General features: G+C 45.1%; 1 protein-coding gene across 16 annotated transcripts in view; it reads right to left on the bottom strand.

The window, feature by feature from the left end:
- Positions 1-2,736: 2,736 nt before the first annotated feature.
- LOC104361937 (interleukin 1 receptor accessory protein) overlaps positions 2,737-23,935 on the bottom strand; it is a 48,712-nt gene continuing 27,513 nt past the window's right edge. For 15 of the 16 annotated variants that reach the window (XM_032986850.2, XM_032986852.2, XM_032986848.2 and 12 more), the window contains 9 exons: positions 22,143-22,428; positions 21,197-21,389; positions 19,241-19,406; positions 18,221-18,292; positions 16,954-17,083; positions 15,845-15,993; positions 14,692-14,841; positions 13,605-13,748; positions 7,318-10,933 (listed from right to left, as the gene is read on the bottom strand). In XM_032986850.2, coding sequence (XP_032842741.1) covers positions 10,494-10,933; positions 13,605-13,748; positions 14,692-14,841; positions 15,845-15,993; positions 16,954-17,083; positions 18,221-18,292; positions 19,241-19,406; positions 21,197-21,389; positions 22,143-22,428 — 1,730 coding nt within the window. In that variant the 3' untranslated portion in view covers positions 7,318-10,493. Of the gene's footprint in view, positions 3,731-7,317; positions 10,934-13,604; positions 13,749-14,691; positions 14,842-15,844; positions 15,994-16,953; positions 17,084-18,220; positions 18,293-19,240; positions 19,407-21,196; positions 21,390-22,142; positions 22,429-23,935 lie in introns of those variants that run through there. The other variant, XM_032986860.2, reaches the window with a different exon arrangement.

Genomic DNA, 23,935 nt, shown 5'->3' with positions numbered 1-23,935 from the left:
GGTACCAGAGCTTTGCAGCCACTGAAATGAAAACAGGTTGATGTTGAGATGGACTAAATAATTTGCTTGTGTTCCCTAACTGCCTAGCTAGCACTGTTCAGTATCTTCATGACAACACCAGCCTTCCACAGACTAAAAACAGCTAGGTAATAGTGGAAATATTGTACAAATGGCTCTGCACATTATGACCTGGTAGCCTTGTACCATTGCATGCCATAGGTAGGATACTCAACATTGCAACACTGTATGAATGTTAGGATATGGTAGAAATTCTCCATATCTACTAACTCTTCTCCCCTCTGAACAATTCTCTTCAGAGGACAGGGTAGAGTGAAGTAAATTGTAAAATAGTATTGTGATGCCTGTTAACTTTGGAGATGATTGTATTTTTTATACAACTGACAAATACATGTGTACCAGAGAAGAGAGCAGTGACTACAGTCCATCTGTACCAGTCATCTGCAGATGGGACATGAACAGATTTTAACTGATTTTCAGATAGAAGAACTCAAATCTGCAAAGAGCTCGTTCTGGTCCTAAAGCAGGACCTCATGCTGGTGCTTGGGGTTATTTCTAAGCAATGTGCTTAGGATGAGACAAATAGAATGGAAATTGGTTCTAGCATTTGGTCCCTGTGTCCTTGCTGAGACACCCCATCTGGCACAGTGTGCCTTTGGGCTCTGGAACCTTGGCCTCAGGGGGCAAAGTCTCTGCACACACTGAAATCCACCATGTCTCAGTATTTGTTACAAGAGCAACCAAAACTCCAGGTCTGTTTGGTGGGTAGGAAAAGGGGTAGTAAAATTGCACTGCCTCTGTTGAAGCAACAGGTGAAGCAATAGTACTTACCAGTTAACATTTGTTCTTTCACGAAGAGATGACAATTTGCTGAAAAAGGCTGGATTTGCCCATTCTGTACACCTATTAGAAACTCCAGCTGTTGTTTCCTACAGCTTTGGATTGGTGTAGTGGACCAAGACAACACCACAGTCAAATAAGAGCAAAGTCTGTAAATAAATGCTGTTTAAATGCCGACAAATAAAAAATGTGCTGACTCTGCAGGTAGATTGATTGCAAATTATTTGTATTTTGTAGCTTGTGTTTTCAGCTCTACCAGGCTCATTGACAGTACCATCCCCCATCTAGTTGTAAGCAACTGGAACCATTTAACCATTTAATGGTATTTTGATTACTTCTCACAAAGCATTCTGCATTTTATCAGCTTTCTCTCCAAATATCTCATTCCTGCTCCTCCTTTTTGATCGCTGAGAATGGACAAAACTTTTCTGAGCCATTTACAACATATCTGCTTTAAATTACAGAGAAATCCATACCTGGAGATCTCTCTAGAGCCTGAATTTCTAATTCCTATAAACTGATAGGGGATTTTTTTCCTCTTATTTTATTTAGATTGACTCAGCATCAGATTTTTTGGTTTCTATTTTCTCAGTCTGTTGGATCAGGGCTGTCAGGATTCAGCTCACAGAGACTTGTAACGGGAGAGCCAACAGCTGTGCTTGATCTCAGAAGAAGGAAAGGATCGAAAAAGCCAGGGGGAAGAGGGGCTGCTGAGGGAAGGAAAGCAATGTGTGAGTTATAACTGGGCTTCAGCACTATTAAAATGGGTGAGATGTGGCGCCTTCCTTTCTCACAGCTCCAGTAATTTCGCTAGGGCTGCACCTGAAGACATCAGATAAGGGTCTGTCCTGGGGGCCATGGACCTTGTATACCGAGGGCTCAGTTTGTTTCCAAGGCAGAAGAAAAATAATTACTTGCCAACCTGAGAGGCAACAATGACTGACCAGAGTGCTGAATGAGACCTTTTCTTTGTCTCAGGGAAAGAAAACAAATACAGTGTATTACCCTGTTTAGTGTGTCTGAAGCTGAAGGCAAGCAGCCGAATCCCAGGATTAGTACCCTTCCTTGGTGGGGAGAGAAGTCATTATACAAAGGAGAATGAGTCAGATGAAGTTTTCATTGCAGATGAAGAGTGGGAAACACTGTTGACAGCTAGCTCAACGGGCTGATGAAACAGCAGCTCCAGGGAGACTGTTCAAAGGCTCTTTCGGTTATTAATTAAGTGTGGTTGAGATTTGACCCCTCAGCTTCAGTGCCTGAGGTTTTCTGAGTGTTTTAGGTCTTGCTCCTCTCCCTGAGCTCACTGACTACTCGGAGAATTTTTTAAATCATATTTCCCTAGATTTGTAATGGTTTTCTTTCTTGCTGCGTGAAAGGCCACGCAACTGACAGAACAAATTCATCATATGCTGAAGCTGGGAGAGGGACCAAGCCCAGGAGCCACTTGAAGCACTGGAAACAGGAGGGGACCTCAGCCAGTTTGGGCAAACCACCTCCCCAGGCATCACCTGGTGAACAAGGCTCCGGCATTTACCAGTTCCCATGGCACTTGTAACAACAACAGGTTAAAGAAATCAGTTTTATTTAGAGAGAAGGGACTCATCTTAAAACTTTTAACGAAGTTCTTTTAAAACACAGTGGATAATGCACCATACTGTGCAGTACACTCCTGCACTGGCAGAGGCTCCCATTGCCCTCATTAGCAAAGTTTTATCCTTTGCAAAATGCAGGCTTGCTCCCCCCTTCCAGAGGTTACTGCCAGGAGCGTGGCTTCTCCCCCCTCCCTCCCACCCATCCCCTGGCTGAGGACCTGCCCTCCGACACCCAACCCCAGCAGCAGCCCTGTGGCAAACACAACCACAGCTGAGGAAAAGCAATGCCAGAGAAACACATTCTCAGCTCCACTTTGCAATTTAAATTAAGGAGAAGGACCCAAGCAGGCAGCTCCTTGCTGCTGCTCTGTGTGTGGCTGCAGGTCCCTGGCTCTGATCACCAGCACTGGTGATATTGCTGCAGTCCTCCATGCTGGCATGGGACTGATGGTGAACAACACTGAATCAGCCTGTGATATTGTAAAAATATCATAGCTGAGGCTACAGTGAGTTTCTTTTGCTGGCCCAGCACCTGGGGTGCCGTCAGCCTCCTGGCTAAAGTACGTAGAAGTCATTGTTGTTTGACAGGTCGCTGTAATGGCAGAGGGCGAGAGCAGGAGCCTGTGCCGGCGGGGGCTCAGGTCGACTTCTGCCCTGAACCCCCTGCACCGCAGGCCTGCCTGAGCCTGGCTTGCAGAGATGATTGTCCCACCTGGGCTCAGCCACAGCCCGATGCTTGCGCTTGAGTCTGCTGCCACCATTGCAGTAGGTCCCACAACACTGGCACGTCAAGAAGTGTTTGGCTCGGTGTTTGGCCTTTGACTCAGGGGATGGGGCCATCCCTCCGGGAGCCAGAGTCCCTGCCATGGTGCCCTGTGGGTCAGGCTGCCCTTTCAACCGGCTCCTTCTCCTCTGGACAGGGTCCAGGCTGATGTCCGATTGGGAGGAGCAGCTCTCATTCCAGCTGGCACCAGCACTCAGGCTGCGCAGCGGCAGGGCAAGTCGCAGCGCCTTCCAGAACTGGGACCCAGAGCGCTTGGACTTCTCCCCCTTCCAGGTGACAAAGGAGACGGACTCCTTCAGCTGGAGGATGGTGGGGTGGGTGCATTGCAGCGGCCTGTACTCCACCACGATGAGCTTGGTGGCGATGGCATTCTGGCACATGATGCCCAGCTTGAACTCCAGGAGGCTGATACTCTTCTCCGTCAAGTAATCAGGACTCAGGACCACGATCATCCTGCGGCTCCTCTGGATGAAGTCGAACACAGCTTCGGTGGTATCTAAGAGTGCAAGGGCAGAGGAATTGGGGTGCACAAGGGGGAGGGAATGGGGAGAGAAAAGCCGAAGGAAGCTGTTTGGTGGCATACCTGCACAGATTGTCCCTTCCCACAGAGGGAAACCTGGCACAAGCCCAGTGACTTTCAACTTGCCCACGCTCCTGCCAACAGGGACTGCAGGAGCCGTAGCAGCATTTTCACTTTGCAGTTGGTTTTTGAGAAGACTGAAGTGGTAAATGAGAAGCCAGGATAGCCGGATAAGCCAGGACTGTACTATGACTTCTGCACGGCACAGCATCACTGCTGCCCAGGGAAATTTGGGCGTTAGATAAAAGGCAGGTCATGTTCAGGAACTACCTGCCCACAGCTCTGGCAGCCCTTTGCATGGAGGGAACAAAGTGAAGTAATCATGTAATCATGCCACAGGTCACCCTGCTGAGGCCAAAACCTACTGCCCTCCCTCTTATGCTGTCATCTAGAAATGGAAGCCTCCAAGCTTGGAAAGCAAAAATGTCAGCCTTAAACCTCCCCATCGGTTCCCCTAGTTGTGATGGGGGGGTCAAAATACTGCCCTTCAAAACATTTCTTGGGATTAATTGCAGTCTGTAAAGCTCAGCAAGATGCTTAGCTGGAAAGCTGCCAGGCAAGGGCAGCATCTCTTTTATTATGAATGTTGAAAAGCAGCACACCTGAAGGATGTCCTTGGACATGTGCGGCTTGGAATGCAGCAAGTGTATTGAAGGTGTCATGGCTAATGGGTGAGCAGTGGAAAGGGTGGGAATTAATAGGGCTGTGGCACTTATCAAATTAACCCAAGCTGAGTAACAGAAGTGTAAAAACTTTAAAAACCCCCATCTACCTACTAAGTGCTGGTGCCTGAGATGGGGAGCGGACCTGAGGACAAGGTGATGTTCCAGCAGGACAGGGAGCACTGGAGTAAGAACTCTTACACACTCAGTGAGAAAAAACACTGCAGGAATATCTTGCAAAGAGCTGTTCTGGGGAGAAGAGCTACCTGCTGCTTCCATCACCTTTCACACTGCTAAAGCCTTGATTCCTCAGCCTGGAGACTCCTCTCCCTCCCTACCAGTGGTCTTTTACATAAATAAAAATACTGCTCCTTCCCTGCAATGGCAATACTTCTTACTCTTCCAGTACTTGGCTGTCTTTTTCCTTATCTCACAGCAGAAGGTGCACCATGTTTCACCTGAATGCATCTTATTTTAATACTGTACAGAGAAATATTTTTTTTTGTTTATTGTTGTTTGTTTGTTTGTTTGTTTGTTTTCCCAAAGAGATATTACTAGATGTAAAACTCATTGTCACTAGATTATTTGGGAACCAAGAACCTGGGATAGGAAAAATGATTGAACAGTAATATCATAATGGGGAAAGTAAGTCACTGTTTGATTCTTTAACATAACACTGGAATTTAAATCAAACTATTTGGAGTATTTTTTTCTTGTATACAAGTTTTGGAGGGATTTCCCACACACACACAGAGGAAATCACTGATGCATTGCAACCAAAAGTAGATGATAAAGGCAGTTCTGCCAGAATTGTCACTCAGTGCCATGAAATGTTCTTACCACCCTATTTCAAAGGCACGAGAAGTTGGCAGCAATCTTCCAATTTCCTGAGTCCCCACCTCATTCAAACCTTTCTATAACTGATTGAGATCTATTTTGAAATCAGCCAAGCTTCAACATTTCATGAAAAAAAAAAATTCTTTGCTGGTCTGAAAGGTCTTTCTGCTTGAAACTGGAATTACATAATCACAGTGAAACGTAGGCAAGCGCAGCCCCTGGGAGGTCACCTATTCTATCTGCCTGCTCAAAAAGCACAGGTTCAATTAATATGAATTATTCCAACATTGCTGAAATGAAGTGTTTCGATTGGGCTGACAGTAATGGTTTTATCAATTTTGAATTTGCAACACTCAACATTTTTTTTTCGGTAGGAAAAATGCTCAAATTCCCAAAGATAGATTTTATTTCTGAGAATGGGAAGCATTTAGACTTGGCTGACCAGGATACCTTGGGATGTTCAGTTTATAATGTAATCCCAGCTCATGGGAAAACCTGGTGGCGACTTCACAGTGTGCTGGCAGGAGGGTTCCTCCCAGAGACACCAACAGCACAGGACAGGGCTGGCAGCAATAACACTGTGGGGTTTAGGTACCAGCAGAGTGAGGAATTTGATACTGTTGAATATCTGCTTTATACTAAAAAAACTTCCATGTTTACTACATGGTTACAAAGACACTGCATATTTTTGTTGGTTTACTTGTGTCTCCCTTAATGCACCCCAGAGATGTGACAGAGGATTATGAGATACACACATTTGTCCCAGCCCAATAAAAGCTGGGGGGTCACAGACCCCATAGCCCACAGACCCCAAATCCATAGACTGTCACAAGTATTCATTTTGTTAGTGATCAGGAAGTGCTCTCTCAACTTACCTGCTAACATATTGTCTTAGTTTGGGCTGAAATAGAGTTAATATTCCTTTTCAGGGACTAGATGGGTGCTGTGTTTTGGATTTAGCTTTGGGTTTGGTATGGGAAAAATGCTGATAGCACACTGATGTTTTCAGCTGCTACCGAGACTTCAAGGACTCTCCGACTCCTCATGTCCTGCCCGTGCACAAGGGCACAGGGAGCAGGGAGGGAGCACGGCCAGAGCACCTGACCCTAACTGGCCAGTGAAATATTCCATATCATGGAACGTCATGCTCACTATATAAAGGAGGGGTGGTTGGGAAGGAGCTCTCTCGCTTCTGGGATTGTGATTGTGGGATCTTGGTATCTCGGGGTCGCTGGCCGGGAACGGGCTGGGTATTGGTTAGTGGGTGGTGAGCAATTACGTTGTACATTGACTGTTTATATATTTCTTTTGGTTTCCCCCCTATCATCGTTATTGTTCTCGTTTTATTGCCATTATTAAACTGTTCTTATCTCAGCCTGCGAGTCTCCCTTCACCCCTCTAATCCCTCCCCCATTCCCAGGAAGGGAGGGGGAAGGGAGGGTGATTAGCTGCAGTGGTTGATTGCCGATCAGGCCCAAACCACAACACATATAAACAAGGAAAAGAGTAAAGAAAGTGGCTTGGATGAGAAAATATGAAGCTGAATGAACATTTTCTACCCAACTACTTGGAAGGTAATGGGCAAAGCAGCCTAAGAGTGAATTTGATTTCTGTGGTTAGGGTAGATTTCCAAGATTTCTGTTCAACACTCTGGCTTGGTCTCTCGAGCAAAGGGATGATATTTCCTTCTCATCTTTCTATCTTGTGATTGCTGAATGAGCATTCTTCAGGTCAGAGAATTTCTGTGTGTGTGTGTCCACTGTTGGGTGACATTTGAGCGCTGTGTGTCACTGTGTTTCTGCTTGCATGGCCCTGGTAGCAGTGGTGGTGCCTCAGGATCTCTGCAGGCACACCATGAAACAGTCAGGAAAATGCTCCCCTCTAAGAAGGTGTCCCCAAATGATCCTGATGCTTAGACTACACAGAGTCATCTTTCTTTAATGGCCTTCTGTAGATGTAATGAGGAGGAAAATGATACTTATGAGAAATGCACAAGGACAGAAATGCAAAAGTGAAAATGTTTTATTGAAAAGCAAAATAAAATAATACTGACACTTCACAGACCAAATAACACAAAGGCAAAAACATACAGGAAAGAGAAGGGAAAACTCTGGAACTGCTGTACGACATCAAATGGCACAAGGGGGAAGATATTTTTTCCAATTTGTGCCGTGCTGTTTCCCCATGAAATAACAATGAGGAGTTTTATATGAGCTGCATATTGATAAATGTTAGGCTAGAGCACAGAAACTCAAATGAATCAACTGAACTATGCAGATGCTGTGACAGAATCCCACAATGGACACCACACATGGCATAGGATGAAGTGGCAGGCATATTTGAGGTGCTTTGCAGATCTGCATTACAGCTGGGACTGGGCTTCACTCCTGGCCTGAGAGCTCCCAGCAAAGCCAGTGGCAAAGCTCCCAGAGGAGCAAAGTCTGCTCCAGCACTATTCCCTCCCTCTGGACTTCCTAGTCCCCTTCCAGCCCATCTCACTTCTTGCCTTGCAGGTGCTCTGCTGATGTCTCTCAGTAATCCTGTTCTGGGGTGTCTCTGATTTATTTGGAAAACTCTTTGAATAAAATCAGCAAAATAAATGAGGTGTATTTTACTTCCTAAAATAATCAGACTTATTAAAATATCAGCAGAAGTTTTCTTGGTACTTCAGCCAAAAGTGAGATGTGATATGGTGAGGCCTGCAATGTTAACTAATTTATAGTTATTTTTGAGTCAATTTTTAAAAAATCAAATTGGAATATAACACATTTCTGCTTTGGCCCCAGGGCCTTCTCTCTGCCTGCAGATCTGTCAGCCAATTACAGAGATGCTGAAAACACAAACAAAAGGCAAAATGTCGTGGTTGCAAGGGGTTCACAAAGCTGAGCATGGTTTTGGGTGCTATCTCTTAGAAATGAAGCTTCCTGGAGTGTGGGAAGCAACTCTGTCCCTCCACAGAGAACCGGAGTAGAAAAGCTCGTAACAGCAAGGCTTTTAAGCACCTCTGAGCAGATAAGGAGCTCCACTGCCTTCAGTGAAGCTGACTGCAATTTTATTTGCTTAAAACAAAGCTTACTTGGGATAGGAAGGATGAAGATGAAGGTGAGAAAGAAGACCTATTTGTTCCACACTCGCACAGTACCTGCCCAACAGCACAGGTGCCTGTGGCTCCCCACTGCCAGGCAATAACATTATTAATCATAAGATGCTAAGAGCAAAGGGCTTCACCAGTGCCAGGATTCAGCCCCACACCTTTAAGGCTGGGCTGTTTACTGGGAGACCCTCAAACCTTGCTGCTCAGCTGCGTGAATAGTGCATAGATTCCAAATTGTAGTGCTTTTTTAATGCTAGTATGAACGGATATGCTTCACCCACTGGACACCTACAGAGCAAAAGCATGAGTCACAGGTGACTCTGGAGTAACCATTATCAACAAAAAATAAGCATGCACTTAGTGTGCGTAATACTGAATTCCACAATTAAGTGGGCTGGCCATTGCACCGGGAGCTACAGGAGTATGGAAACATCCCCAGAGCTTGTAGTTTTATGTGAAAACACTGTGAACAGTACCAGTCAATGCTGGGGTCCTGCTGTGCTTTGGTCTATCCTACAAGGGAAGGGACACTCCCCTCCCTCAGTCTGAAAAGCCTGTCTGCTGGGGGTTAACATAGCAGGTCCCCTCCCATGCTAGCTGCCTTCCACTGAAATAAGGACTTGTACTCAGTGGTTTTTTATATTCCCATTTTGTGCAAAGGTTGCAGAAGCTGAGATATATCCTCTGTCCTGCAGCTCTGGGTGGGAAATAAGATGGGTGGAGACTTGTTTTGTAAAGCCACGGCTAGTTTAAGCCTAAGCCCTGATGGTGATGTTGTTCATATCTAGGCAGAAAACACCAAGTCTTCATAAATTCATAGAATATTTTGTGTTGGAAGGGACCTTTAAAAGTTACTTAGTCCAACCCTCCTGCAATGACCAGGGACATCTCCAACTAGATCAGGCTGCTCAGAGCCCCGTGCAACCTGGCCTTGAATATTTTCAGACATGGGGCATTTACCACATCTCTGGATAACCTGTTCCAGTGTTTCACCACCCTCATTGTAAACAATTTCTTCCTTAAATCTAGTCTGAATCTACACTCTATTAGTTTGAAAACATTATCCTTGTCCTAATGAAACAGGACCTACTAAGAAGTCTGTCCTCATCTTTCTTATAAGGCCCCTTTAAGTATTGAAAGACTGCTCTAAGGTCTCCCCAGAGCCTTCTCGAGGCTGAACAACCTGAACTCTTTCACCCTTTCCTCATAGTCTTACCCAGCTGAACAGAGCTAGTAGTTTTTAATAAGTTCAAGTAAGTTTGTAGGGTCTCCTGGGGAGTTGGACATATATCCAGTGTCATCCCAGAGGCCTTGGCAGCACCTTGCATGATGCTTTCCCCCAGCCAGCAGCACAGAGACAGTAGGCGGGTTCAGTAGTAAAGTGGGGTTCCTTGCAGTGCTTCTGAAATCCCTGAGTTTACTCTACAAAGAAGCATCTCTCAGACACTCTCTGTGGTCTGTACTAATGAGAGATTTCCCCTGGATTATAAGCATTACAGCCCTGAAGGATCTGGGATACTCAGGAGTCTGCAGAGTCCCAGAGACTGACCACTTAATAGAAATGCTACAATGCAAATACAATGCAAATATCACCTAGCAGAGCTCTCCCCCCCCCCCTTTTTTTTTTTAATTATTTTGTAACAGCCATTTCACATTGCCAAACTATCTGAATACCTGCTCCTAGAGAAATGTGGGGAACAAAGATGAGGAGCCTCAAGAGTCTACACTCCCCCACACTGAAACAGAAATCTGTGATCCCACAGTGATCAGGACTATATAGCTGGGACACGTATGAAAGGCTCTACACTGGAGCCACCTTTCAAACTGTTCCCCAGCCTCTGCAACAAGGGTCAATGACCAGGAAGGAGTGAAGCTGCTTTGGAGAAGAAAGGAGCCACAAGTTGCTGGCTGCATCCCACCTGGATAGCCCAAATTTAGACCTGGAGCCCAGGGCTTGTGTGGTTGATGACAAGAACATGAATTTGCAGAGAGGAGGTGTATGCATCTTTGGTCTCTCTACTGCCAGGGCAACAGAAAAGCTACGGGGAGGCCTGGCTGTCCTCTGAAATGCTTGGGGGACAGTCCTTCATGGCAAAACCCCCGAGTTCCTTCCCATGCCCTGACCTAACTTGTGGGTTTTGGGGGTTTGTTTTGTTTTGTTTTCTGATGGTGTCAAACACTTTTCAGGGATACGTATGAGCGTATCAAGGCTCCTGTTAACTTTTTGCACTGGCATTTCCACCTGCAGCTGCTTCCAGAACCTGCCCTTTGGGAACTTGGATTTCTCGCCTTTCCATTTAATGACAGTCAAGGCCGCCTTGGCCTGCTTCAGCTCCTTCACTGTGCTCTTCTTGATGGCTTTGTACTGCACTAGAATGACTTTGATGTTGCCCTTGGAGGCCATATTCTCTAGACCAGCCTTGAGCTCCAGCAGGGCCTGTGTCCCCTGCAAGATGTAGTTGGGGCTTAGGACAACAAGCAGACGTCGGCTTTTCTGGATGAAGCTCAGGGTTTCGTCTGTGACAACTGGGAGAAAGAAACATTGAGGTGGTTAGTGATGGCCGAGAACATGCTGCTGATCTGCTAGTGTGACACCAGGTGTCTTTTGAAGGAGACAATCAAATCCCTTGGAGGCCTTCTCTATACTGGTGCTTCCCAACCCTACAAGTGATTCCAGGTAGGGTGTCCTACACCATAGCTGGCACCCACTGCCCCATACCAGTGACATATTCTACTCCCAGCCTCAGGCTGCCTACAGATGCATTTCCTCCTAGCTATGCTGCACAGAGATGCCTGAGGTAGCTACATCTAAAAGGCACTGTACTACATGGCAGTGTCACCACCCAATGCTATGAGGATGCTATGTGGCCAAGAGGGCTGCTCTGGTAGGCTCAGATTTAGCTTCCTTCTAGTAAGAGTAGAAAAGGAGGCTCTCTGGAGCAAAACAAGAAAGTTGTCAGCTGGACAACACATGACTTCAAGGAAAAGACTCAGCCTGAAGAGGTGTTGGGAAGCCTGAATGCCTACACTTATATCCTCCTCTGGCAGATGTCCAGAATGACTCTGGGTAATCCCTTCACTTCTCTTGCCTCTATCTACAGCCTCCCTGAGTGTCCTCATGGGTTAATTTGCTTTGGAAATACCACCATCCTAACTCCTGCTTCTCATCCAGCTGTTCCTGTTGCTGTCATCGATGAAAGCAGATTTGTGTGTTTGTAGAAGTGACGAGTAAACTGCTCTGAGGACTTTTAATGAAGTGTCCCAAAAGTAACACCCTTTGAGCTGGAGATGCCATGGTAACTGTGGATCCTCTTTGATTTTCTAACATCCGTACTTAGACTGTCATTAGGTATCTTTCTGTAATTAATGTGAAAATTCATTGTAAGTGTGAATCCCAGTGCTTGCACTCTCTGCTGCAGGATCTCCTATGCTTTATTGACAAGTGAACAATCTTGACTGGTCAGGAAATACAATGGAGAATAAAATAATGGTGACAGGCAACTTTATTTAGCTGTCAAGCACGTTTGATTAGTTCCTGTCAGCAAGCTCACAGGATAATCCATCTCCCACTGTTTCTTCATCAGCGACAACATAACTCTCTACCTGTTGACACAGATGCACACTCTGGAGGCATAAGATCAGCTGCCAAAAGCTATCTCCTGGCCCCCCGTGCTTCCCCCCAAGAAGGAGATTAGTCAAATCCTAGCTAAGAAGCAACACACAAGCCCCAGCAGTGTTGCAAGTGGCAGTGCAATGACAAGCCACCCTAGCAGTGCTCTGGAGGGCTGGCGCTGGACTGAGGTTGGTAGTGACCACCACGGAGAGCAGGGATGGGGGTGCTCCAGGGATAAGGGTGAAGGGCAGGGAGCCCAAGGGAGCTGCGCTGGAAGGAAAATGAGACCCTCCAAAGGGAAAGACGAAGGATGACAAGAAGTGACAGAGGGAACAGGAGGCAGATGTACGTCTTGAGGAACTAGTGAGAATACCTCAAGAGCAAACCTGCTCTGAGCCTGGCACTGGCATCAAGCAAATAGAGCCCAGAGGGTGTCCTGCCATGTCATCCAGGCTCTCTCTAGAAGGAACAGCACCAAGATTGCGGTTGTCTCCCATCCCCCAAAGCACACATATTTATTTGCCCTCAAATTTAGAGGTGCTGTGTTCTAGCAATGATCTAGGAGATAAAAATAACGGATCCCAGACTGATTCTGCTCCCTGTCACACAGCTGGGCTGGGACTCCAACAGTCCCTCCTGTCCTACCCAAAAGGGACCCTAATGGACTTTATCAGCACAGGTTCTGTCATCAGTGGGATCCTGACCCAAAGCCCATGACTTCAAAGTGGGGCAGTCTGCACTGGCAAAATTTCACGCTTTGAACTTTTAGTAGGCATCAGGGATCATACAGCCAACTCTGCTCCAAGGACACTGGAAATTGAGTGTTGGCCAGATTTGTGCCCTTGCTGTGGCACCTGCGCGATTGTATGCCTATCCAGAGACTTTCACAAACTTCTGTTCTTGGTGAATACCTGCATCTCTGCAGCAGAGGCTGTGTCTGGAACCTTGTATGATTTAGCTTGAAACAGTGAAAATAACCAAATCTACATCTTGGTGAATAAATGAGTCTCACTACCTTCAACAAAGTACTCTTAATCAGAGCAACTTAATTGTATGCCAAGTTAGACACAGACTCTATAATTAATGAGGGTGAGTGGGAAGCCTTCTGGGAGGGCATTTTATCTTCTCACTGATGTTGGCATGGTGCTCTCCACACTTCCCTGAAGCAGACACTTCTGGGTTTTACAGGAACGCACCATTACCCTCTGTGAACTATCAGTCTGGTCCAGTATCACACTCCCCCTGTCTCTCTTCTTTAAGGCAGCCCAGGGGGGTTTTCATGAGATCAGTGGTCTGGTTCCCTTATGTTGATAGATCAATCACTCCTGTACATCATGCCTGGGAAGAGCAACTGAAATGACCAACAGCCACCACTTGTCCACTGCAGCCTTTTTGGTGGCCTGGAACATCTGAGACATTACCACATGAAGCAAAAACAATAGAAGATACAACAACAGATCATTAAGGAAGATGGGGAAAAAAAACGAAAGATAAGCTGGATAGGCCAGTTCCTATCAATTATCAGTACCTCAAAGAACAATAAAGAGGATGCGCATGAAGCACAGCCCCCTGTGAAATACTCACTTCCCCCTGGAATGCTGTCTCTGTCGAAGATACACAGCTTGTACCCAAACTCATTCTCCAATACTCCCCGCAGCATCAGCAGCACAAATTCCTCCTCCTCCGCATTGCGCGCGTAGGACACGTACACATCGTACTCCTTCCCGTCTGAGCATGGGGAGCGCAGAGAAACACAAACAGCAGAAGAGACACTTGTGATACTGCACATGCTGAACCTTTGACTTGCTTCACAGGAAAAGCAGATATGAAGGCTCGCTTTGAGCCCAGGCAGCACAGGTTAAGACACATTGATTTCCATAGTTACAAGACAGCAATGCTGCCTCTTTGACTACCCAGCCTGAACGTGCAGGTACTCAGATACTGCTGGGTTGCTGAAGGCACAAGACCGCATTAAGATGACCAACCTGTTCTGTCCAGGGTTCTTTTGTCATCTCTGACTTTGCTTCCTCTCACTGCTGTCTATCCACATGAGCAGTCTCACAAGACAGAGACTTGCACCCCGCCTACACCCTCTGAGAACCACCGCACCCCCTTGGCAGGTTCACACCACAAGCTGCAAGGGCTCAAACTCCTCCTCATCCTACAGATGAATAAACCTCACCTCAGAGTCCCAAGAGATGAAATCCCAGTAACACAGGGAAGCTGTGGAAAAACTGAGGATAGAAAGGTGATTTCCAGGTCCATCTTTTTGGATGCTTTCCCACAATTTAAAGCAAATTACCCTGGATTCATGAATCCTTAGAGTCACCAGAGAAACCAGGGACTTACTGAAATGTGATGACTTATTTTGACCATCTAGATTGGATGAAACAGCTAGCCATCAGACGGGCAGTACCCCAGGGAGCCTGACAAGTCCATGCTTCACCTCTGCAGAGAACACAGAGGACTTATCTCTCCTTTCCCCCAACCCAAACCTGACTTTTATTGCTCTACAATGACCCACACAATTGAACACAGGTATAGAAATGGAAGGTCAAAATGCCATTATGCTGTGAAGTGTTAAAAATAACTTGCATGAAAATTCCTACATGAAAATGAAGGGTCTGGCCTGTAGCAGGATAAAATAAATGTAAGTCCTTTAACTCCTTACCTAGAATGGTTTCATCTGTTCCAAAATGAGCCCGATAGAAAAGGACCATTTCAAGCCAATAAACATGATAGATGACTATCAGCACCACAACAAGCAGGATGGTTGCCCCCAGTCCACAGGCCAGCTCCACGGTGTACTTCGGTGCTACAACTCGGTTCAAAAAGAAATAGAGGGTCTGGTTTACAGAACAGGTTGGGCCTTCAGCTAAGCAGGAACAAGCTTGTGTCACATGCAGCCAAACACCACAGAGGAACAGCTGAGGGCCAAGCTGGCTCTTCAGAGGAAGATGGCCAAGCCAAGGCTCTTCTATCAGGATTCATGATGGCTGGCCACCCCGGAGTCCCCATTCTGGGTTACCAGGTCTGGTTGGGCTGGCAGAGCAAGCCAAAGCACAGGCTGGACTTATGCCTCAGAGAAACCCTGGGAGCAGCCAGATGTTGATGGAAACCACCTGCACAGTTCAAAGCCAGCTCATGAACATGACCTTCTCAGCAGTATATGAAAACTCTTAGGGCAACACAACAACACTTCTAGGAGAGCCAGCCAAAGCTCACATGCAGCAAAATAAAGGCAGTGGCCACCATTTTCCCTCCCCATCAAACACATATAGTTCTTGTGGCTTGTCCTAGACTAACAGCAAGGATATAACTAGCCATGGCCTGCTTGTTTTCTACCAGGAAAGAGGAATCAGAGTTCACTACAGAAAAACTGAAATACTTGCAAACAGATAGGACAACCTGTGGACATCAAGCCAGAATATCACAGGCCCCCCTCCAACTCATACAGCGTCTGTCACACCACTGCTGCTTCTTTGTATTAAGGACAGAGAATAACTCTTCTAACTAGCCTTGGGCAACTGTTTTTATGGCAATTCAGGTGGCAGCTGACATGCACATTGGCAAACTGCACAATAAAAGAACAGCAATGAGTGGAAACATCACCAAATTCCAAGATTCAGTAAGTTTTATTAGAAGATGAATTACAAAAAAAAAAAAAAAAAAAAAAAAAAAGAAGGAATTTAACAACTTTTATTAGGTGATGGGCAGCGGAAGTATTTGTTCCCCTACTCTTTTGCCAGACAAGGCTCAAGGCAGGACTGACAGCCCTCTCTGAGCATGCCTCATTTCACACCCATGCTCTGCAAGTATTTTACCTTTTATGCGCACTATGGCCTGGCTATGGTCCTCGCCTTTGGCATTTCTGGCATAGCAAGTGTAATTCCGTTTCAAGTCCTCTGGTGTGGCTTTTGCAACTGTTAGAGTCCTTATGACAGTTTTGTCTTCAAAATCTCTAGTAATTTCACTGTAAGAGAAAAACTAGAGCACTACATACGTGAAACTGCAGCAAGTTCTTCTTGACAAATACTCCTTTCCCTGATATATAACCTGACTTAAAAAAAAAAAAATTAAACTGATATTTATAAACTGATACACACTTCAGATTTTAATACAGCTGAAGCTGTTCCCTTATCTGATTTTCCTTAATATTTATTTTGCCACTCATAATTTTCTCATTGCAGCTGTATCACATTGCATTTTAGAGATAAAGGAAGTTCTTGCCTACAAAGCAACAAGATCTCATGAACTCAGGATTCAGAGCACACGTCACATTCCCTGTACAATCCTGGCTGAGTCACTTTGTCTCTCTCTGTCTGAATTGATCATCTGCAAAATAGGGATAATAGTATTTTGTTTTGCCTTTCCTTTTTCTATGTAGGTTTGCAAACTCATTGGGGCAGTGACCGCCTTCTAAGTGTAATTCAGTACCCAGCAAATGGGACTCTGAACCTCATCTGGATTTTTCATGTAACAAAATCTCTATTCCTTCTAATCAATACTATGAATAATACTATATTTTTGTTTCCAGCCTCTATTTTTTGGAAATATTTTTATCACTTATGGTACTTGGGAACATTTGTCTAAATAAAATTGTGTCTGCCCCTCTTTTAGAAGTCCCACAATAGCACCAGCTGTTGGCACCACTACCAGGACCAGAACAAGTGATGATGTGAACAGGTAAACAAAGCTCCCTCGAATCCTTCTGTAAGGTGAAACACTGTCCAGGTCTGGAGGCCTCCTCCCTGGAGTTTCCAGTGCTCATCATGGCATGGTGCAGACACAGGGGTTTCTGATTAACAGGGACGGAGGGGACTACACACTCCCTTGCAAGGGAAAATGATATTGCTGCTTGTCTGTACCCACACAACTCCACAGGACCCAAGAGAGGGTTAGATACAAATGAAGGTTCACATTATTATGTTACCTTTGTGTGACTTTTATCTTGGGGTCTGCAATGTCATCTGTGCTTTTCCCATCTATGGTCCACCACACCTCAGTCCGGGAGTCCTTCAGGAACGTGAAGAAGACCTCACAGGACAGTACAAGGTCCTCTCCTAGGAAGAAAGGACCACTGTGAGGTCTTGCAAAGCAGGAACAGCATCCCCCTGACTTTTGTGCTTTCCAGTGATTCTACCAGCCGAAGCTCTGCCTCCTTTCAGGAGGGACTGGGACTCACATCCACCTTCAGACATCTGGTAACAGTTTAACACTCTGGACATGTTGATTTATGACAGGCAAATAAATAGAAAAAAATATTCTGCCTGCTCAAATGTGTTACAAATTCCTTAACTGCACCAAGTGACCCATCAAAAGGGTCACTTGCTAACCACTTAGTTGGAAAACTGGGCAGTGTTAATCACCCCCACTGCACAGGGGACAGATGCCGTAAAGCAAAAGATCCAGCTCCACAAAAGCATTTTGATGGAAATATTTCTTCAGGCATTTAACTTCCCCTCAAGATCAGGCATGGGAGTGTGAGTATCTTTGTGATCAGCCCATAAGTGATTTTATCTTATAGAGTGACTATGGAAGAAGTCTGACCTTCTGAGCCAAAAAAGCTGTGCTTTAAAGTGAAGACTCTGCTGCTATTCATCATTGGCACCACATTTATTAAAGCAATGTAATAGGACACGATCCGTTCAATATAGGGAATTTCTCCAAAAAGTTACCCTTCTAAACAGATGGGGTGGGGGAAGGGATGTGGTCCCCCTTACAAAATGATGTGAGGCCAGCAAAAGGAGAGCTGTCGTTAATTAGGAAGTAATCAGCCAAAAACGGAGAGGAGATGAGCAAGAAGTGGCCAGAAAGCTGAAGCCACTGAGGGAGGGTTGGAGTAAACCACAGCCAGGGACAGGGCCGAGACAAGGTCCTACAGGAACTTCTCTAAGCACCTGAGTGTCCCTGTTTCACCTGCTTCTGCAGCTGCAGTCCTGCATATTCATGCCTGAATATGTATCTTTATTTGTGCCTGGAAAAAGAAACTTTTAAAGTTGTGCTCTCCTAATTCTGGCCTTGAGAACTGGCACCCCACACTGTCTGCCAGGCAAGTTGTGGCAGCTCGAGTGCTCTGCAAGGGGAAGCACCGGGGGTGCAGTAGAAGGGGAGAGCTCCTTGTGCCTGGCTGGGTCTCCCCATCCTGGCAGGCAGGCTGCCAGGACAGCTACAGCCCACAGTGAGCATTGCAAATTTACCTGCTTCCAGTTCATAGACAACTTTCTCATTTGGAGAGGTGAATTGTGGCGGCAAGGCCTTGTTTGGAGATCCTGTGGGAGAGAACAGAGAGGCCCCCATGGGGACCCAGACTTCATGAGAAACTGAGGTCCTTGTAGCCTCACTCATGATGCCCTTGGACCCTGCTGCACATGCCCCAATCTAATATGTGATACAATCCTACTGCAGAGTTCCATGCAAAGAGAAATCTAATCCTAGTCCCCAAACTCAGGGAGTGACCCAGATTTTGAGGATCCTTCAAAGTTTAGGTAAGTCTAGATACAATTTTTTTGGCCTCTAATCTCCCACTCAACATCTCTCACAAGGCACAACCTGTACCACTTTATTTTTATTGCTGCTTCTAAAAGACAAATTACAAACATCATTTCCTGTCACAAATATTTAATTCAGCTCTTAAAGCAGTGGTTGCCATGGGACTCAGCATGTGCTCTACTGTTCACTAGGTTTTTAAGCTCTGTCTACAACTCCCTGGCAGATAGGCTGAGCCCTTGTGCCTGGGACAGACATGCCCAGGCACTAGGCTGGGTAACTTGAGCCCTGGCTGGCCGATTAATAGTCTCGACCTCAGCACACAAAGCTTTGAGACTGCAATAAGTCCGAGGCAAGTTGGCTATAATGGGACAATCCCACAAATAATGACAAGCAAAGGGAACAGAAATGAACAGGACTCCCAGGGTTATGCATTCACATGCCAGCAGAGGGTACCCCTGGCCACCTCATGGGCTATACCTCACCAGCCTAAAGCTTGGTCACTCTCCGTGTTGTTTGGGGCATTTGACATGGTGGTGGGTTGGACTTCTAGTGCAACATGTTCTGGGCAGTCACATGAGGCTGACCGCAGAAAGCAAAAATATGCGGGTCAGTTGGGTAATGCAGGTTGAGCACAACCACAAAGGAATTCCATGACAGACTCTTCTAGCTGTTTTTACCACTTGTGCAGTTATCCATCTGCATTTTACGCATTTTAAAGTCATTCTTACCCACCACCTTCATCTTTATGGTTCTGGTGAGATTATAGGTTCTTCCATGGTCCTTGAATGTCACAATACAAGTGTAATTCCCTTTATATGCACTGCGGACAATGCCAATGACAAGCCTGGGCCCTTGAGGGTATCTCTCATAGAAGCCATCCACCAAGTTGCAGTTCTGGAGTCAGATAGAAAAATACTTGAGGTTTGGGATTCAAAAGTAAAGATATTGGTCTAAATCTACTACAAAAATCAGTTCTTAAATGATGAATATGATACTTGGGATTGTGACATAGATTGGACCTAAATACCATAAACTTTGAGCACGCTGGAATATAAACTGGTATGTTCACCTTGAAAATGAGGTGATGAAGCAAACGACGCTAATAGCTTTATCCCACCTTAAGTACAGACAGTTTTATAAAAGAGAGACCTCTGATCCAGAAGCACATTTGCAATCAAGGTGAGCACCTCAGCAGAGTGAAGAGTGAAAGTAAAGAGAGACAGGAAAAAAGTGATGATGTATTCACAAACGGATACTAAGACTAAAGGACATGTCCCCCGTTGATGTCAGCATGTCTAACTCTTTCAGGACTAATCAAGCTACTCTGATTGACTTCAGCTGAGGATGAGGCCCCAAAATTGGCAACTGGCAAAGGAAAATATGTAGCACAGAAACCTTAATAACTCTCTTCTTTCTGTCAGGCGAGGCAGGAAACCTCTGCCAAGTAGCAAGCTAGAGATCCCTTTTCAGAAAGGGGTTATGCAATTTGTCATAAAACCTAAAGAAGTGAACATTTTCTAAGAGATTATTTCTGAATGATACATTTCCAAATCAGATACATCCTAATGGGGCAGTTTAAAACAGGGGTCATATACCATTTTTAATGATTTTTATTAGGCATGGTATGACTTGCTGCCTGAAAAATTACTTCCACGGGGATTTTTTGTTTCATTTTGCTAATTGATTGCTGAGATGTGAATTTCAAAGAATTGTACAAGTAAAGCATTTCAACTACTGGAGTGAAACTGCTCCTGTTGGATACAAAAGTATGTTTTTCCTGAAGGGTTTCAGAGTTGGGTTTCTTCTTTTGGGGTGTGTTTTGGTTTTGTTTTGTTTTTTGTGTTTTTTTTTTTAAAAAAATCAGCAGATACACTTGTTGCCAACTTACTTTATTACTGAATTCACTCATACAGAATCTTCTATTTAGAAATCCAAACGCGCTTTATAAGCAGCTCAGGCCCATAACCCTCTGGCTGCATGTCCCCTGACAATTCTTACTCTCTCTTGACTAAAGGCATCCACCTAGAGAAAACCACTGAGGTCAAAATTTAATAAAATTGAGCAATAATTCTATAAACAAGAGCCTGAGGATGGCTGGAGACAGCGTAACTATCAGAGCAGTATGGAGCCTAGAGTACAGATGTCTCCATCTTCAGAAGATAGGTTTGCTGAAGTGTCAAACAGGGCACCCACAGTCTTTGCAGAGGCCTGATGTACAACTTAATTTCCTGACCTCAAAGGATTTTGGAAAGTATACTATATTCATTAGCAGGTGGTTATTGCTCTGCTCCCTGTCCCACTCCCACGCCCTTTTTTTTTTTTTTTTTTTTTTTTTTACAGAAGAGGGAATATGAATCACACTTTCCCCTTTACAGGGATAGTGACTGCCTCACACAACAGGTCAGGTACACTGCCTGCAGCTGAACTGAGGTTCCTAAATCCTTGCTAGAGTATTCTCTGCTTATGCACACTGGTCAAAAAAGTGTCAGTGTTAGTTCTCAATTCCCTTCCAAGAGCAGTTTTACCCTTCAACTCAATGGAAACAAAGCTCTTAAAATTAACAAAGCTTCTTTAACAGCTTCATCACTGGGGAGACTCTGAAACATAGCTCCATGATTCTTATGCCAACCATTGCTTTTTCAGATACAACACTGCATTCCCCCACTGCCCAAATAAGTCCTTACCAAGTACCACTTGACAGTTGGTTTTACACTAGCAGGGTAAAATCCATCAATATTTGGACATACGATCTTCTCATTGGTGTGCTCCAAGTAGAACATCTCTTCAGTGGGTTTTATTGAATGGCTCACACAAGAGTGTTGGTCTTTCGGAACAACCTCCAAGGGAAATGCAACTTTGCTGCAATAGGTTGTATTTCTAAGGATGGAGCAGGATAGGGCTGATTATTTGAAACTCGTTTACTCCTATAGCAGTGGAATGAAATAAATATCACATCTGCAATAACAAGCATCATAGCGTTGATGAGGTATATACAGCCCTAGTTGACTCATTTCTAAATGGGAAAGAAAACACCAAAGATGGCCACGCTAGCTCAGAAAAGCCTATAAAGATGACTAACAAGCAACATACACTCTCCTGCTGGTAAAGCAGATAATAGGGTCAAAGACATGATGAACAAGAGACAACATGAGGAAGATCAAAAAGAGCTCTTGTGCTCAGTGCATGGCAGATGCTATGTTCATTTTGTACCACACTTAGAGACACTTTTAATTTCCTAGAAGTCTGAATCTCATGAATCTTTGCCAAATTAGCATGCAGTCAAAACATTATCCCTGCATCTCAAGTTATATTTACTCTAGACACACAGATCACTTTGTAATGGTGAGTGCCTGTGGATTTTGCCGCGGGCTCAGCAATATTTTCACGGACACTTGCAGCTAGCAAAGAGAGGCATGCTCATTAAAGTTTGCAAGGCTCCAAGCATTATTACGATGTAAATTGGCTCAGCACTGAGTGGTCTTATAATTGTAGCATTCTTTTCCCATTAATGCTTATGTAAATGGTCTCCCTACAGAAAGATCTGGTGCTAACAGCACAATTTTCCCGCTTCCGTTAAAGTCGTCCTTTGATTATGCTGAAGACCTACAGAAGCCACACTGTACAACATACCTGAGCATGCACGTATAATTCCCAGTGTCATTGAGAAGAGCAGGCCAGAACCAAAGGGTGTCTTTCTCCTTACTGATGTGATTGTCTGGGAGACGAAAATTAATGGGTTCCTCTAGATCCCGGTCCTGCCCAATCCTGTACCAGATCAGGGTTAAACCAGCAGAATGGGCTGTGCTGTAGTTGTACTTCAAGAAGGTCTCGAAAAGTGGGCATTTGATCTTGGCAGGTTCCCCATCATAAATCTGGATCTGCTTCATGGTGTCCACACCCCAGTCATCGCAGCGTTCTGTGGCCAGGAAGAACAAGGTACCTTAACTAGCAAGTCTACATGAGAAAAACAGTTCTGCCCATGCTCCTCACAGCCCTTGGTCCTGTCCCCATTAAAATCAGAGGCAAAAACATGGCGTATTCAGTGGAAGAAAACTGTGCTTTTATAAAGCAGAGCAAGAATACTGTGTTCAGTTCTAGAGAACCTGCAAACCTCTACTTTCATTTGTATACCTTCTACATTTCTTCCAAGTTATTTATCCCCCGTCAGGACAATAGGGCAAGATAGGATATTCCTGCACAGCACCAAGAGAGCTCCAAGAAAATTCAACCCTAAAATCTTGTGTGGGAAGATAAAATTGGAATGAAAACAATGCTAGAGGTGTGTCTGCATCCATGCACAGCGACAGGAAAGATGGAAATAGAGATGGTGGAATAAGAGGGGAAAAAAATAACAAAACAAACATCAACCCTCCCTTAGAGCTATGGGCTACTGCCTCTGCCAGAAGCAGCTGAGCTGTGATTCTGGAAGCAAGGACTGTCTGTCCTGTGATAGATTCAAGCAATGCCTGTGCATGCCATGATAACACAGAGTACAAGCACTAAAAGTGATGCGTAGTGGCTGTTTATAGTGAAGTTTGGGAAGGGAGGCTGAGGAGCTGAATAGACAGTATGGAGGAGGTGGCAGCAGGTTCTCTTGGGGATCCCCAAGCAGCCCCCAAGTGCAATTCCCATGCACAGGCTCAGTGTAGCTCACAGCAGACTCAAGCTGACATAGAAGCTGAGCAGCATGAGAAAAAGCTGAGCAGTACCTTAAAAAAAAAAAAAAAAGCACAACAAAAACAACAACAAACAAAAAAAAACCCACTTTTTTTTTTTTTTTTTAATTCTTATCATTAGTGAATAGTTTCAGGACAAACAGCACAGTCAAAACCCATTTCCCTTCCAAGTGCTCCTCTCCACTCCATTCCTCCCATCAGGATGCCCAGTCACAAAGGGACTGTGTACAAGCAAAGCACAGTATCAGGGTGTCAGCGAACCTAAGAACAACCTGCCCTGCCGGCAGCTGTCACCGCATGTTCTGTCTCCCCACGCTGCCGAGGCAGAGTGTGGCACAGCATGTTTCCCAGCACATCTCTTGTAGCTGCTGGGAGGCTTTAGCTAGGGCAGCCTGACGTTTGAGAGCCCAAAAAGTGTCAGAGGAGAGGGGTGTGCTGCCTTCAGCAGTCCCCAGGAGCAGTGTCTCAGCATATCACAGGCATACCAGAGACAGAACTGCAAAGCCTCTCTGGTTGGCAGATATTAGAACTACTCAGACCAAGAGGAAAAACAGAATACAATATGTTCTTTGAGCCCAATTCTTCTGAACTGGCTTCACAGACCCAAAGCAGGACTTCTGGCATTTTATCTTCCTTAAATAGAGAGTGGGATGTAGCTTAGCCCCAAATTCATACTTAATTTAAAAAAACAAAGAGATAAACCTTTGAGATGATGGGCCCACAGCACTTAAAGGCAGTAATGCTAAC

The sequence above is a fragment of the Tyto alba genome, unplaced genomic scaffold (assembly GCF_018691265.1).
Source record: "Tyto alba isolate M040663 unplaced genomic scaffold, T.alba_DEE_v4.0 Super-Scaffold_10, whole genome shotgun sequence".
Taxonomy (NCBI): Eukaryota; Metazoa; Chordata; class Aves; order Strigiformes; family Tytonidae; genus Tyto; species Tyto alba.
This window is presented reverse-complemented; position numbering and strand designations above follow the sequence as displayed.